The sequence below is a fragment of the Vitis riparia genome, chromosome 17, assembly GCF_004353265.1.
Source record: "Vitis riparia cultivar Riparia Gloire de Montpellier isolate 1030 chromosome 17, EGFV_Vit.rip_1.0, whole genome shotgun sequence".
In the NCBI taxonomy this organism is placed as follows: Eukaryota; Viridiplantae; Streptophyta; class Magnoliopsida; order Vitales; family Vitaceae; genus Vitis; species Vitis riparia.
The window spans coordinates 13440422-13456972 of NC_048447.1; the positions used below are offsets into that span (position 1 = coordinate 13440422).

Consider the following 16551-nt stretch of genomic DNA (forward strand, 5'->3'; position numbering starts at 1 on the left):
GGAATTTTGGTGAGGCTGAGAGTATGAACAATGAAGATGGCTGCTGAGATAGAGGGCAGCGGCAGGCTGGCAGCAAGGTTGAGGTGAGAGTATAGGATTACTCAGAATAATTTATAGGGAAAACAATGGTTCAGATTGCCACTCCTTTTTCAAAGCCTCGTGCTGATAAGAAAGTAAGTTTGAAAGTTGTTTTTTCAATTAATAAAGTGTTTTCTCCCTTAACTTCTTATTATAAATATATAAATAATTTTTTTTTATGAAATATTCATTTAAATTAAAAAAATTATTTAATTTTAAAATTTTTACATCATTTATAATTTTCTTAAACAAATAATGACTTTATAATCATATATAAATATATTAATTTCAATAATTTAAGGAGAAAAAAAATGATTGAGAGTGGAGATGTGGTGATAGGGTGAAACTCAACTTCGTGGAAGCACAAAAGGTAATTAGGAAAACACAAAAGAATGAAGATAAACAATATGTTATTTAAACAATGAAAACATCTTTTTATTATTCTCAAAAAATGATTTTTGAGAATACGAAAAACATAAAAAACAAAAACACACTCTGTAGACCCCCATTTTGGGGACCTCATTTTCCTCACTTTTCTGCAGATCTTTTAGCCATGTGTCACTACCTCAGCGAGCCACGTGTCGCACTCAGTGGCCACAGGTGAATCAGCCTTGCTTTTTTGAAGTGCCAATGGAAGGATGACACGTGGAGGGGTATTCTAGAAGGTTTTGCAGGCTGTTAGCAGGGACAGATGAGAGAGAGGCTGCAGAGGAGTGGTGCTGGAGGTTGGCTGTTTCTGCAGGTGGTTGGAGGGGCAAATCCGGGAGAAGAAGAAAAGATTTTTTTGGAGGGAGCCTTTTGTTGGGTTTGGAGGAAGTTAGGAAAACAAGGAGGAGGGGACGAGATTTTTCTGAGAGAGCAGAGATAACAGAGAGGGAAACACTGGAGGGAGACACTTTTTGGAGAGAGATATTTTGAGAGAGTCGCAAGAAAAAGTTCCAGAGGAGCCTTGTGAGAGGGGGAGGTTTTCTCATGGTGGTTTAGTGAGAGCTTGAGGGGTTGTGGAGGAGGCTACCAGAGAGAGCTAGGGGAAGGAAGAGCTATTTGTTTGGTTTTGGAGAGGAGTAGCAGAGAACTGGGTTAGGAGGTGCCAGGTCTGCCACCTTTTGTTGGAGGGATTTTGAGGAGAGAACGGCTAGAGAGGTTGGAGCTCAAAGAAAGAGAAAACCAGAGGTTTGAACTTTCTTGGGAAGCAAGCTGCTACAAGGAGGGAGAGAAATTCATTGAGAGAGCTTAAATTTGATTCTCGTTGCTTAAGGAACCAAGTATGTATTCGGTTTTCCCCTCATCTCTCATGATTCACTGTTTTTCCTAAACATTATGCTGTTTGGAGTGGATACTGAAGGCCACTGTTTGTTTGTTGGGATGAAATCTTGCATTCATTGTTCAACATTGCTGATGTTGGTATGCTATGCTTTTATTATGAAAATGCCTCAATGTTGTATTTAAAATGGATTTTCTCACCTAATCAGAGGTTCATGGATGACTCATGAAGTGAAACCTTTGAGAGTCATTTTCACTCGTTTTCTTTTGTGTTTTATACTCCATCCATTCTTTTCTCTGTTTCTGGGCCTCGATCAAGGAACCAGCTGTGGGAAAGTGGATCCGGTTTTGGACTGTGTGCTCCTCCCAAGATCTGACATGGGGAAAAGGGACTGTGACTGGGGATGAAGTTCTATCGTGAGGTTCAAATGAGGCTATCAGGCTTCATGACTGGGAACCTGGGGAGTTTGGTTGATGTAGTGAGATAATGATATGCAGAGAAGATTGATGACTATGGAATCTGAATCTGAAAGTGTTTGCATGAGAATATACGCCACGGAGAAATATCGTAGAGAGATGGTGATCCTTGTGACTAGTTGCTTGAGAAGAAAGATAGCTGAAAGTCGAAACAGAAAAGAACGTTCACAGGCTGATTTTGAAGATGTTGAGCTCCACTCAATCATCCACCAGGCTGTCTGTGGAGAGGAAGAAGGGAAAGCTTGCTAGTGAAGGAGAAACAGAGGAAACTCGCGCTGCGAACTTCCAAGCAAGGCTATCTTGAGCTTGGGGAAGGCAAAAGTGCGTAAGTTCTGTGTTAAAGTAAGCTCCTAGATTATCCTCTTCTGGGTATAGAGAAAGTTCAGACTCTAGTTCTATCATCTCTCAAGAGGCTTGGCATGGGTACGTCAACTAAGAGATGGGAAAAATCACAGCTGAACAGGCACGTAATTTGTTCTTGATTTGGAGATTTCTAAAGGGGGGTTTTAAAGCAGTTCAACATATGGCTGGATATGGCAATGCAATTCAGAGACCTCCATCAGGTTTGCAGCTGATGCCTATTTCTGGTAGATGGCATATAACACCTGTAATGGGGAGAGGCCCCCTACTGGACAAACTGCCAGCTGTTAGTTCTTTTAATACACATGGTTGGGGGATGCCTCACTGAGAGCCAACGACATGATAAAACTGGTTATAGTTTGACAAAGCTTCTGGATCGGTTGAGACTCACTCGACTAATTGATAAACTTCGTGGGCAGATTTAGTAGTTGGGCAAATTTAGTAGTTTTGACAGAAGACGTGCCAAAATACATGGAAACCGGAGTTGGGAGGAGCGATCATGGTCTGATTCACCTTTGGACCGATTAAGGATACGATGATTCCCTGCCAGCAGAAACATATGTTCAGGTTTGTAACCTTTGACAGTTCTGATACCGTGAAGAGCATTTTGGCCAAGGGAAGCCCACATTATATTTGAAGGGCTAGTGTTCTTGTGAAGCCTTACAGAGAAAAGCTGAGGAATGATTGCTAAGACCAGAGCAGACAACGCTAGTGCACTGCATTGATGACATGACAATTTGTGCATAAACTTCAGATCCATTTGTGTTTGCTAAAGGATTTGGAACCAGGTTGGAAGGTTGTTGTTCCAACCTGTGAACTTCAAGGCGGAATAAGACACGTGCATGGTTACCCTTTACCTCTTCCGTACCTACCACACGCTCATGTCCCCGCTTTCTATCATAACCCACGCCTTCAATGCTCACTGGTTTTCCTTCCTCCATCTATCAAACTCATCGTATCCTCCGCATGTCATTTCTCTCACTACCCAACCCTCATTTTTCCCAAACCCACTGCTCACAGTCGATACCCATCTCACCACATCCCTCTCATATTTCTAAACCCACTAAACACGCCCGTCTCATTACTTTCCATCTCTCTTCCCACCTAGACTAACCTATTCTTCATACCCATCCTTCATATCCCACATGCACATACCCATTAGACCCGCTTCTCTTCATCACTCATTCCACTAATCCCATATACCCCTATCATACCTATTAAAATACTCGCCACCTTCCTATTTTTCACCCCAAGCGCACCCTCATATGCGTCCATTGCCGTCAAACTTTTGTTGCCCTTGAGGCACCACCCTCATCTCCTGTATCCGGAACTGGAAGAGATATCGTGTGCATGCTCATAAATCAGATACAGAGCGAAGACGGGATAAGGGTCCTTTAGGAAAAAGGGATGTCCTAGTCATATTCCTATTTTAGATTGAAACCCATTTTTTGCTTTGTTGCTCCTATTAATTGGGTATTTATGTATACCCATTACTGATTCTTCATTCATTAGCTCAGTCATTGATTCCTCTGTCGGCAAAGAGTCAAGCTTCATCAAATTGTTTGAACCAACTGAACTCGCTGAATTTGCAAGAAAAAGTTTTGATAGGTTGACTAGAATTTCAGGCTCTGGTCAGCTAACGCAGTGTCTTATTTCTTCAAGATGGTTCCAATTGCAAAAGAATCAAAAGAATGAGGTTACCAAAGTTCGTGGTGATATTTCTCAAGCCGGTTTTGATTTAGATTCATTACAGAGGATGGTCTTTGGATCGGGTGGGAAGAAAGGTTAATACGCTATAAGGGTTTCAAGGAGGGGCATGAAAAGATTCTTGTGGCCACGGATTTGGTTGGTAGGGGAATTGACATTGAGCATGCCAATATCGTTATCGACTATGGCACGCCAGATTCTGCAGATGCTTATCCGCACGGGGTTGATAGAGCTGGAAGATTTGGTTTCGAAGAATTAACGATTATATTTGTTTCATCAACTTCTGAATCTGATGTTCTTAATCAGGTCCAGGAGAGATTTGAGGTGGACATTAAGGAGCTCCCCGAACGGATATTGATTGTTCTACATACATGCCATCACAATGGAAGCTGGATGGTCTCAAAGTGTTCAACTCCTATCAGACCAATGCACGTTCACTCAAGGAAGAAACAATTCCAACTCCAGACCAGTCTGCTATTGCCAAGGACGATGTCAACATATTGATTGATGGTGTGTTCTATTATGAAGACTGTGGGTCCTACATTGTCCTCGCAATTCACAGCTGCTTGGAATGAGTGTTGAGCATGCGGTATTGGGATCTGCTTCCCCTACTCAATCTTTTAGTCCTCTCAAACCATCATTTTACCTTGAGCCCACTTCTACGTGCTCTCAATTTACATGGTTTGCATGGCCATCTTTGGTCACTTCTCACTCGCCTTTTTTTATCTTCGATATTGAAAAATAATTTTTCCAAACTCCATTTTGTAAATATTTTCTTCAAATTCAGATTTTTTTTTAAATAATCCCAATTCTCTTATTTTTCATTCTTAGAATTTTTAGGTTCCCAAGAATCCCATTTTTAATCAAACTTAGTTGCCATCTTTCCTTCTGGCAAGCAATTCCAACATCTCTTTTGTTTTAAAATGTTTTAAAATAAGTAAGAATTAAATTCTGTAATTCCAAGTGATGGAATTTATGGAATTGATTCATGCAAAATAAACGGGCTTTGGTGGGGGCCCAACATCAAATGAATTTTCTTTAAAATAACAATGAATTTTGAGTGAAGTGTCATGCGTGCCTTTGATGATTTTGCACTCAATTTAGTGACATGTGAGCTATGTTTATGCTATTTATTGTGCACTAACCCTTTTTCTTGATAGCGCATGATGATTCGTTGCCCAGGTACGCGCTCACTCTTACTCTGGTTACTTTATATGCATTTTCCGACTCTCATACGTGCATGATTGATTCGAGTATTCATTGATTTTCACATTGATTGCCACGTCAGCTTCATTTTATTAGTAGAGACCCGTCTTTAGGGACTTAGAGGGGTGCTACGGTCTTTACCGTACCTTCCCGATAAGTAACCTGACCCCCGAACCCGATCCGGTTTTTCACAGACCGCCTTTTCCAAAATAAGGAGTCACACTTAAGGTTTTTCTTTCTTATTTTGTTTACCCTTTAAAAATAAAACAAAAATAAGTGGTGACTCCAAGTCATTTTCAAATAATCAATAAAAAAATCAATTTTTCAAAAATAAAAATCGAGCTCGCCATCAAGTGGGAAACGCATTGAGCCGAAATGCGGGGTCCACACACTCCTTTCTCCAAACATGTTTTTTGTGTTTTTTGTTTTCGATAATAGAAAACAATTCTTGAAAATAACAACCAAACAGGCCTTAAAGATTCCCCTTTTTGGGGCAATGAACATATAATTATAATTTTGTCTTTTTTTCTCTAGCTAGTAAACTCTAAATTAAACAAAACCTAACGTGGAGTAAATTTTTTAAATAATTTAAAACATAATTAGTAACTTAACTAATATTAAATTTATAAACAAAAATTAATTTTTTATTTTTTTGTTTAAAAATATTTTAAAATAATTATATATATATATATATATATATATATATATATATATATAATTTTAAAAAATAATATACCAAAACTAATAGTATATTTTCTTATTAGGTAAATAAATTTTAAATTAAATGAGATATAAATAATGGTTTTAAATTCTTTAATAAATCTTCTAATTTTTAAGGAAATTTAAAACTAAAAAACTAATTAATTAATTCTAGATGAAATAAAATTATCATAATACTCTATCAATAATTTAGTATTAAATGTAGGGAGAATTGTGTTTTGGGCCCAATTGGGCCCAAAAATTAACATTTGGTTCATATAACTTCCATAATTGATGAAAAAGATATAAGATGTTAAAAGACCAATATATCATTTAAATTTCTATATATTACATTTTAAAGATATAAAATAGTGATGGACTAAAATACCCGATGACTTTTCACATAATCTTTTTTTGTCTTTATTGCACCACTATTCATGCAACCATAATAATTTTATTTTAACAATTAGGATTTTTAATTGTTTTTAATTTTTTTATAAATAATTGAAAATCAGCATTATTTTCTACTTTAAATTATAAATAAAGAAAAATCATGTTCAAAAACTATTTTAAAAAATACTTTCTAAAAAAATGGTAATATGATTTATATTTTTTATATTTTCTTTTTGAAAAAACATTTAATTAAAAAATGAAAACTATTTTTAAAAATAAAAATTGAAAACCTGTACTATTTTTTATATGAAAATAATAAAAAGAATTAAATTTCATTCATTGATTATCCATTTTTATTTTTTTTCCATTAGTTATTTTAATAATAAAATATAAAAAAATATAGTATGTTTACAATTAAACAAAGAAATTGATCAATTATGCGTTTCTTGTGGGACTATCTTTTACATGAAAAATAATTAAATAACTAAATTATATATATATTTATTACTCTTTTTAATTTTATTTTCTTTATTTATTTTTTGTCTAATAGAAAATTTTAATATATCTATAATTAACAAAGTAATAAATCAATTGTGCACATTTTAATCTATTAAAATAAATTACTTTCTAATTTAAATAAAAAAAATGAAATAAGTAAATAAATTTGGGGTTATTTCTATTTTTTAGTATATCTTATATCAATATTTTTTATGGTTAAATAAATTTTTTATTTTTTTCTCTAATTCCAAAAATAAAATGAAATAAATAAATAAATTTGGTATTTTCTAATTGATCTTATATTCATATTTCTTATAGTTAAATAAATTTTTTTATTATTTTTTCTTTATTTTCAAAAATAAAAGGAAATAAATAAATAAATTTGGCTTAAATAATAGTTTTTAAGTAATTTATTTGTCTTATTTTTAATTACATTTTGCATTGAAAATAAAATAAAATAACGTTTTATTTGTTTTAATTATTTTAAATGTCAAACTATTGTAAATATAGTTTACACATTTATGTGGATATAATTTATACATATATATGAAATTTATATCATTATACAAGGTTATTACACTAATTGTACAAGGGGTGCATAAAACTGTACATTTTGAACAACTTTTTTTTTTTTTTTTTTTGTCATCTAAAGATTATACGTTCTCCTACCACAAATTCTTTTATTTCATGTACTTTATTTAACTCGCATATAACAATTCAAATACTTACCTTAATAATGATATTTAGAGAAAAATTTTATTTTTACGTTTTATATCATTTTTTAAATCAAACCATTGGAAACATGGTTCAGACATCATATGTGGCATATAATGTATGCATATTGATGAAATTTACACTATTGTACAAGGGTATTATACTAACTGTACAAGATAAATATTCAATTGGACAAGGCAAATGTTCTAACTATACAATGGGTATACAAGGCTATCCTTTGTGAAAGATTTTAATCAATTTTGGACAACTTTTTTTTTTTTGTCTTGTCATCTAAGGATTGCACACTCTTAAGGTACACATTCCTCTATTACACACTCATCTTAGGCATTTTATTTAACTCGCACATGATAATTCGAATACTTATCCCACTAATGATGTTTAAGAGAAAATTTTGTTTTTCCATCTTCCACTATTTTTTGAAACAAATCAATGAAAACATGGTTAACCTACCTATGGTTACACATTGAGTAAGGGGTATATGGAATTTGAGTCACTGTATAAAGTATTTACACTAAGTGTACATGACAAAATACTAACTGTACAAGGGTGTACAAGACTATTATTTGTAAAGAATTTTAAGTGATTCTGAAAAACTTGTTTGTTTATTTCCCATAACCAATGATAAATGACATTCTTTACACACATTGATTAAGCATACATTCATCTTATACACTTTATCTAACTTGTATATGGTCATTTAAATAAGTACCTCACTTATGATGATTGTAAAACAAAATTATATAACAATTTTTCTTCTTTTTTAAAACCAAAGCAATGCAAACATGGCTAACCGACCTATTATCAGATATTCATGAGATGATGTATGAAATTTGAGTTATTGTACAAGGGTATTACACTAACTGTACAAGACGAATTTACTAATTGTATAAAGGTGTACAAGACTACTTTTTGTTAAGGATTTCAAGTGATTTTGAAAAACTTTCCCATTTTTTTCCACTCAAAGATTTTTTTCCCCACTCAAATTCTCTCACTCAAGAATTGTTTCGAATTTTATTTTTAAATTTCATCATCAAAATTTTGTAATTGCATATTTTGTTTTTGTAGTTTTAGCAATGTTTTTTCTTTCCACTTTTTTTTTTTTTTTTTTTTTTTGTGAAATTTTATCCAAATGAATCTATATTTAAAATTATAATCATATTTATCAAATTTTTTACTAAGATTATCTTTAATTCTTTTAATATATTTATACTCATTTATTTAAAAAATGAAAAACTATTTTTTTTTTTTGTAAAATAAAAAATTAGATAAGTTTGAAAGTCAATAAAAAAAATTAAATACCACTTTCAATAATTTTTAGATAAAATTTTATATAATATATTTTATTTGAAATTTAATTTCTAAAGTTTAACTAAAAAATTGTATTGACAATTTTCTTGTTATGAGTCAAAATACTTTGCATTAGTCTATCTAGATAAGAAAAATTATTAATATAATATTAGAATTTCATATCTTAGTTATTTTTTTCAATAAATTTATCTTTTTTTAAAATTTAAAATAAAAACATTGAAAATTAAAAAGCTAAAAGGATATATATATAAGTGAAGTGATAGTCGATTTTTAAAATTTTTAAAATATGGTAAATGTAGAAAATATAAAAAATAAGAGAAAAATATAAATGAAAGGGTAATATAAATTTAAAATAAAAAATGAAAATTAAACAAAAAGATAAAAAACATTTGGATGAAAAATCTCAAAATTTTTATCATTGCTTATAATAAGAGCAAAAAGATTCAATATCTTTAAAAATGAAAAACAAAAAAAACATTATTGTTTTTTATTTGACATAAAATAGAAATATAGATTGGAAGAAAAAGAAAAGAAAAAGTTAGAAATGAGTAATACTTAATAGGGAATAGAAAAGGGAAAAAAAATACAAAAAAAAAAATTGAAATTCACACTCACTTGTGCCTATGTAAGGGTTAAGGGTATTTTAGGGATTAATGAAAGACAATATCCTTCATCTTAATTTTCATACTTTGTTTCGGTCTTGAGCTTAAATATGCATGATATATGGATCAAATGTTAATTTTTGGGCCCAACTGGATCCAAAACATAATTCTTCCAAAATTTAACTCATTTACAATTAAAAATTTAAATTTATTTTTTAATTTATTTAAAATAAAATAGTATTAATAATTATTATTTTAAATTTATTATTTATTATTTATAACAAAATATTATAAGGACATTACTATCCATATTTTTATAAAACTTATAAAATATATATATAATTTATGATTTTATTATAATATTAAATGACCACTAAATTGATCAACAAAATTGTGACTTTATTTGAATAGAATTTGAACTTGACAAGTGATATACACATTTAACAAACAAGTGATACACGGCGTTTATTCAAAAGGATGATAGGTGATGAAATTTGGAAGACTATAAAATTAGACGTTGCAAATAAAACAAATTAAACAATTGTAGTGTTGACAAATTTTTAAAAGAAAAATATTTCAATTGAAGTCATAAGAAAATTAAAAAATAAATATTTTTTTATTAGCAATTTTTAATTTTTAAAGAATGATACAAGTTGCTAAAATTGGAATCAAATTCTTTGAATTAATAAATCAAATTTTGGGATTTTAAATTTAATTCTCCGATTTTACTTATAAATAATCATGAATTCTTTGAATGGAGAGTATCGACAAAACAATCAAATAGGTTCTACAAGGACAAAAAGGCAAGTGGTCTTTAAAAAAAATTAAGAAAACACTTTCTTCATCGTGTTTTGCATCAAAATTAAACCGAAAGATCAAAGAAAATTATCATTTAGTTGGTACCCCACAATTACATTACCACAAATTTTTGTTTGAATTATTTTTCCACTAGTTTTGTTAAATTTGTAGAACTTCAAGAATTTTGTGTGTACAATTACTATTCATATATTCATTAAAAACTTATTTTTTAATTTATTTTAAATTAGTTTTAATAAAATCTTGAATTGAATTTGCAACTTTTTATTTACAAAATTCAAATAAAAAATTATTTTAAAAAACTATTTATCCAAACAAATTTTGTTTTTACTTTTTATTTTTTAAAAAAAGTATTCTTAAAAATAAATTGTATCGAGGGAATGAAAATTTTTAATTAGTGACGTTCGAATTTATAGATTTGTGATTAGAATATGTGTTCCATTCCTAAGACGAATTTATTAATTTTCATAATTTGTAATTTGGGAGAAAGCATGAAATCCTAATTTTTTTATTTTTAAAATTAATTGAAAATGTTGATTCTACATGGATGTCAAAATAAATGTGAATTAAGTTTTTAGACTTCTAACTTTTAAATATTCATTGGAACTTATTATTGTTAATTTAAAATTTCTTGAAAAAAAAAATAGGACAAAAGTAAAATATATTTAAATCATAAACAATTTTTTTTGTGAATGATAATTTTACAGATTTATAATAAATTTATTTCTCATTCAATATATATAAGATCAAAGCAATTTAATTAAATTTAAAAAAAAAATTAGCTTAATTATGCCTAAAGAAATTGAATTTGCCTATTATAACAAAGCTGGGAGATTAATTTTTTTCATTAATATAAAAATAAAAGAAAAGTTGTTTTGGGAAACATTTTAAAGCAAATGTTTTTTAAAATATCTTACACGCTTCAAAACAAATAAGAACACGACAAGATACATAACTTCACCAACACAAAAAGGAAAGTAAAAATAGTGACCCGAGAGAATTGAGTTCCCCTGTAATCTGACAAGCTCACCGGCGGTAATTACCGTCGACAACCAAGTTATGACCAGTAATAAACTCAGAATCGTCGGAAGCAAGAAACAACACGGCATCCGCTACGTGTTTCACTTTCAACGCCCCCCTCCCTTTCAAACCCATTAACTGTCCGAAATAATTCTCAGTCTCCTCCACACCCATCTGACCCGCATCGCATGCCAATGGAGTGGCCACTCCCGCCGGCGACACGCAATTCACCCTTATTCCGTACGCGCCCAGCTGTTTACTCGCTGATCTCATCAGCCCCAAGACCGCGTGCTTGGACATCGTGTAGTCAATAAACTTGTCACTCCCCATCGTCGCAGTCACGCTCGCCGTGCACACTATGCTCCCTTTAACTCCACCCTCCACCATCGCACGCGCCGCGTGCTTCACACACGCTGCCATGCCCCTCGCGTTCACTGCAAACAGCGTGTCGTAATCTGATAGATCTAGCTCCAGTATGGTCGTGAGGTTTTTACTCACCATTCCGGCGTTGCTGAACATTATGTCAAGCTGTCCGTACATGTGCACCGTTGATTCCACCATGGCTTTGATCTGCTGCTCATCGGTTACATCACAATGGATGTACCTGCAGCAGTGTAAGCCGATTGACTCGGCGACGCCTTGGCCCAGCTGGTCTTGGATGTCGGCGATGACGATGGCGCGTGCACCGTGATTGGCGAACAAACGTGCCGTGCCCTCACCGATTCCACTGGCACCTCCGGTGATGATAACCACTTTTCCTTGTAGCTTCTTGCTATAAGCTGTAGGGTCAGTCATGGTATTTTCTGAGGCTGAGGGTAAGCGCCGGTGCGTATGGACAGTTCAAATTGCAGCGGCGGACCTCAGCGGCATGTCCAAATCAACAGTCACTGTCAACAGGATAACTTGCGCCGCACGGGCACAACGCCACCTCGCCAGTGTCCTTCACTAAAGCACTCCGGCTCTGCCCCTGTATCAAAGAGGAAAGGAAGAAACAGAAGTCTTGTGGAGAGAGTGTGAAGAAATAAAGAACGTGGGGAGATAGAGAAAGAGAGGGAAAAAGTCGGTAAAGTATCCGCTCCTCGAGATTGAGGAAATGCTTTAATAACGAGGGAAATCATGTAAAGCTTCACTAAAAATGTATAGATTTTTTAAAAATTAATTTTCTGACCATGCAGTCCACTAATAATGCTTACAAAATTTTAAGAGTATCTTTCACTTTTTCCCTATTCTATGGCTTACCCGTCAACTACCATACTTTTTTTATTTCCTTTTTTTCTTTTAAATTGACATGATAATTAAAAAAAACTCATAATTATTATTTTTATAAAAAAGTGACATGTGGCAATCAATCATGCCACATAATTTTTTTTTTTCAATCATACTTATCAATAAGCTTGACATGTGGGATCAAGAATTTTGGGTCAAAGTAGCTTTTGACATAAACAAAAAATCAACTTTAGGCCTATTGTTGAAACAATTGTTCAAACTAGCCTTCTTCGGTTTTTTTTTTTTTAAATTAAATCTGCATTTCTTCCTTCTCTTCCACTTGCACACCCATCACCATCGACCCATCGCTGGCGACGTTGCTGTCGGCCACTCCGTCCCCCCTTCTTCGGACGACTTCAACCTTTTCTCCCTTCAGATCAGCTTTTTGACTTGTAATGTAAAAGTAGAAAAAAGACAAAGAAAAATGGGTCTGGTGGTTGGATGAGAAGGGTTAGAAAGTAATTTTAGTATGTTAAGGATTTTTTATTATTTAAGTACATTTTTTGGGTTGTTTTTTCGTAAATGAATGATCTTTAAAAGTGAAAAGTCAAAGTTTAAAAAAAATTAATTTTTTTAGATAACACATTATTACATAAATCTCCCCTATAATTATTATAATTTAAGAGATGGCATATTACCAAAAACAACGGGATGACTCAAAAATAGTTATTAATTGTTATAATAAAAGAAGAGATATTTTTAGTTTTATTATGTTATTAACAGATGATATTTAAAAATTATTTTAAGATTTATATATTTTATGTTTGTTGTTATATTTACAAAAAATCAAATAAAACACGAGATTAGTTAACAAAAGAAGGTATTTATAATACATATTCAATTATTTGATAGTCAAATTTCTTTTATTGTATTAGAAAGTAGATTATTGTGGCTCCTCTTTTAATTATATTTGTAGATATTTTATTTGGTAGTATCATTTCATAAAAAATAGAAACAAAATAGAAAAAAAAAAGTATCCTCCCTTTATGCAACAGCCTCTTTTCATTGTATGTAATCCAACGGCTTGAGAAGATGCTTAGCCCAAGATAATTTATGCCAAGGTATAATTCAAATATGTAATTAATTTATGATTTAGATAAGTTTGGAAATTAATTTATAACTTAAAAATGTCAAATTCTTTAAACATTAATTAGTTTTGTAAATTTTAAAAAATATTAATTTTTCTGTTAATTCATAATTAATATAATACGAGTATCTCATATTAAATATTTAATACATCAACTTTTGATTGTTTGATTATTTAAAAAAAATTCAAGTTTTAAATAATTTTTTCTTATATTTTCGATTTTTATTTAAATTTCTGATAATAATAAAATATTTTTTTATTTTCAAAGTCATATGGTGAAGTGTGGAAAATGAGGAAGACTTGGATTCCTAGATTTATCCCATTCCCATGAATTTATTTGAAATTTAAGAGAATCCATAAACGGAAGAAGGTAACACAGCATATGATGATAGGCCTAGCGGTCAGTGTGGGTGGCCACCGTCCACGATCAAGTCATGTCCAGTGACGAAGGCTGACTCCTCTGAAGCAAGGAACGACACAACATCCGCCACGTTTTTCTCTTTCATTGGCCCTTTTCCTTGCAAGCACTTGTACTTATCCAGTAGAGTTTCCAACTCCTCTGCGCCCATCTGGAGCGTTTTGCACAACAGCGGCGTCGCCACGCCCCCCGGCGACACGCTGTTCACCCTTATTCCGTACGCGCCCAGCTGCCTGCTCGCCGACTTCACCAGCCCTAATATTGCGCTCTTCGCCATTGCATAGTCCGTGAATTTCACGGGCCCCCCCGAAGCGAGTATGCTCCCAGTGCACACTATGCTCCCTTTCACCCCACCCTTCACCATCGCACGCGCCGCGTGCTTCACGCACGCCGCCATGCCCCGTGCGTTCACTGCTGACGACGCGTCGTAAGCTAACAGGTCCAGGTCGAGTATGGGCTGGTCCCCTCCACTTATCCCGGCATTGCTGAACATGATATCCAGTTGCCCATACATCTGGACCGTTGATTCCACCAGGTCCTTGATCTGCTGCTCGTCAGTGACGTTACAGTGGATGTACCTGCAGCGATGCAACCCAATCGATTCGGCCACTCGCTGGCCCTGCTCGTCTTGAATGTCAGCAATCACGACAGCGCGTGCGCCATGCTCCGCAAAGCGACGCGCCGTCGCCTCGCCGATACCGCTTGCACCGCCGGTTATGATCGCCACTTTACCCTCCAGCTTCATTTTGAATGGCGTCTGATCTGTTATTTTCTTTTCATCAAGCACTTGGAATTGATATGGATTGACAAAATTTATAAGATTTAAGATTTGAGACTTGTTTGGTAATTACCTTCTAAAATAGTTAAAAATAAATAAAATAAAATAGAACCACATTTGCTAACTAGGAAATAAAAAACCAGTTTAAAAAATATATTTTTTACTTATATTTAAAAATAATTATATCAATATAAAAAATCACTAAAAACAAAATAATATATCTACAAGTTATTTTTAAAACATATTTAAAAGAGTTAAAAATATTTTAGGTTTCAACTCATCGTTTATTCTATAAAACATGATAAGAGAATAATTTTTTAAAAACTATTCTAAAAAATTATTTTTCAAAATACTTTGAAGACAAGTTTTAATCTTGACATCTTGTCTCTTCATGTTTTCTACTTTTATCGGTCTCAACTTACTAATTATCAAATAAAATAAGTAAATTCATTCATGGTAATAAACTTTAGCCATCTTTTTAACAAATTAATTATTAAATTTTAAATAACCTTTAATTGGTGATTCTCCTAAAAGTACTTCTACTAAAAATATTTGGAGTAGAATCATTATCTAAAGCATTTTTAATATTCTTTTCCATTTTTAATGTTTTGAATGTTTCTTTTGGAAACAAAAGGAACAAATGTTTTTCCATATTTAGACCTATTATATTCCATTTTTGTACAATATGGATTTAGCTAAGCTTATAAGATAACATACAAGATATAGTTTAATATTTGGATACATGTATATATCATGGTCGATTCCTCTTAATAACATTTTCCTTTTATAAAAGAGCTCCATTTTATCTATTTATTATAGATATAATATAAATTATGTGTGTTAAATTTCATTTTCCTATTCTAAAGTTGTGGTTATGTACACTTAATCCCTATTATTTTAAAATTTCATAAAATAACCTTCATATGTTTTTCACTTATTATAATCATTCACCTCTCGCTTACTCAAAATAAAGGATGTATTTGATGAAATTTCAAATTAATCAAATATGTTGTATTAACTTTATAAACTATTAGTTATCATTAAAATAATGAATGAAATTAAGATTTAACAAAAAAAAATGATCAATTTATAATGGTAAAAGTGATGAAACAATAATATTACTTATTTGTATTTTCTAATTATTACCTTTTTTAAACCATTCAATTAAATTGGACAACAAAAATAGATAATAAAAATGATGATGCATGTAACCTTACCAAAATTTTATTTGGAACAGGACTATGTTTGATTGGTAGCATACAATAAAATATATATATCCTGAGTTATCATATTTTATTAAATAGGAAATACATCGTGGGAAGCTTCCCTCCATGTGTCTTTCATAGGCTCAAGACCTTTTGGTCGTCCAAGGTAAGCAGATAAGCCGTCTTGGAGCAATTTGTTTAGACCAAGACAAGCTCTGTCTGGCGCAAGAGGAAAAATATATTTCCTTCTTCCCCAATGCTAGATGGAATTGACAGACCAAACCGACTTGAGACTTTCAGATGGACAAACCAAGCTAGTCGGAAATTCCAGGCATTAGACGAATGATTAATCACCAGCAATGCCTGAGCGATAATAAAAACGACATTTACATCTAAAAATCAATGTCACCCAATCGTTACACGCAATCGACGACATTAGCAAATATAAATGCACAGTCAACAACATGGTTTGGAATTCTTGGAAGACAAACAACAAATGACACAAATCAACAACTCTTATTTGGCATGATTGTCTAATGCGCGCTGAGAAAATGACGTTGTTTATCTTATTAAGGCATGAATGCACAATCAACGTTGCGACAATGGTATCATAAGTTTTATAAAAACCTCTCCAG

The 16551-nt window shown here is 32.3% G+C and overlaps 2 protein-coding genes across 2 annotated transcripts; both read right to left on the reverse strand.

The window, feature by feature from the left end:
• Positions 1–10957: 10957 nt before the first annotated feature.
• LOC117905211 (nepetalactol-related short-chain-dehydrogenase/reductase 1-like) lies at positions 10958–12247 on the reverse strand. The gene has a single exon (XM_034818159.1). It carries the CDS (start codon positions 11955–11957, stop codon positions 11169–11171), a length of 789 nt encoding a protein of 262 aa, XP_034674050.1. The 5' UTR covers positions 11958–12247; the 3' UTR covers positions 10958–11168.
• Positions 12248–13824: 1577 nt separating this feature from the next.
• On the reverse strand, positions 13825–14722 carry LOC117905058 ((-)-isopiperitenol/(-)-carveol dehydrogenase, mitochondrial-like). The gene has a single exon (XM_034817935.1). It carries the CDS (start codon positions 14676–14678, stop codon positions 13917–13919), a length of 762 nt encoding a protein of 253 aa, XP_034673826.1. The 5' UTR covers positions 14679–14722; the 3' UTR covers positions 13825–13916.
• Between the last annotated feature and the right edge of the window lie 1829 nt (positions 14723–16551).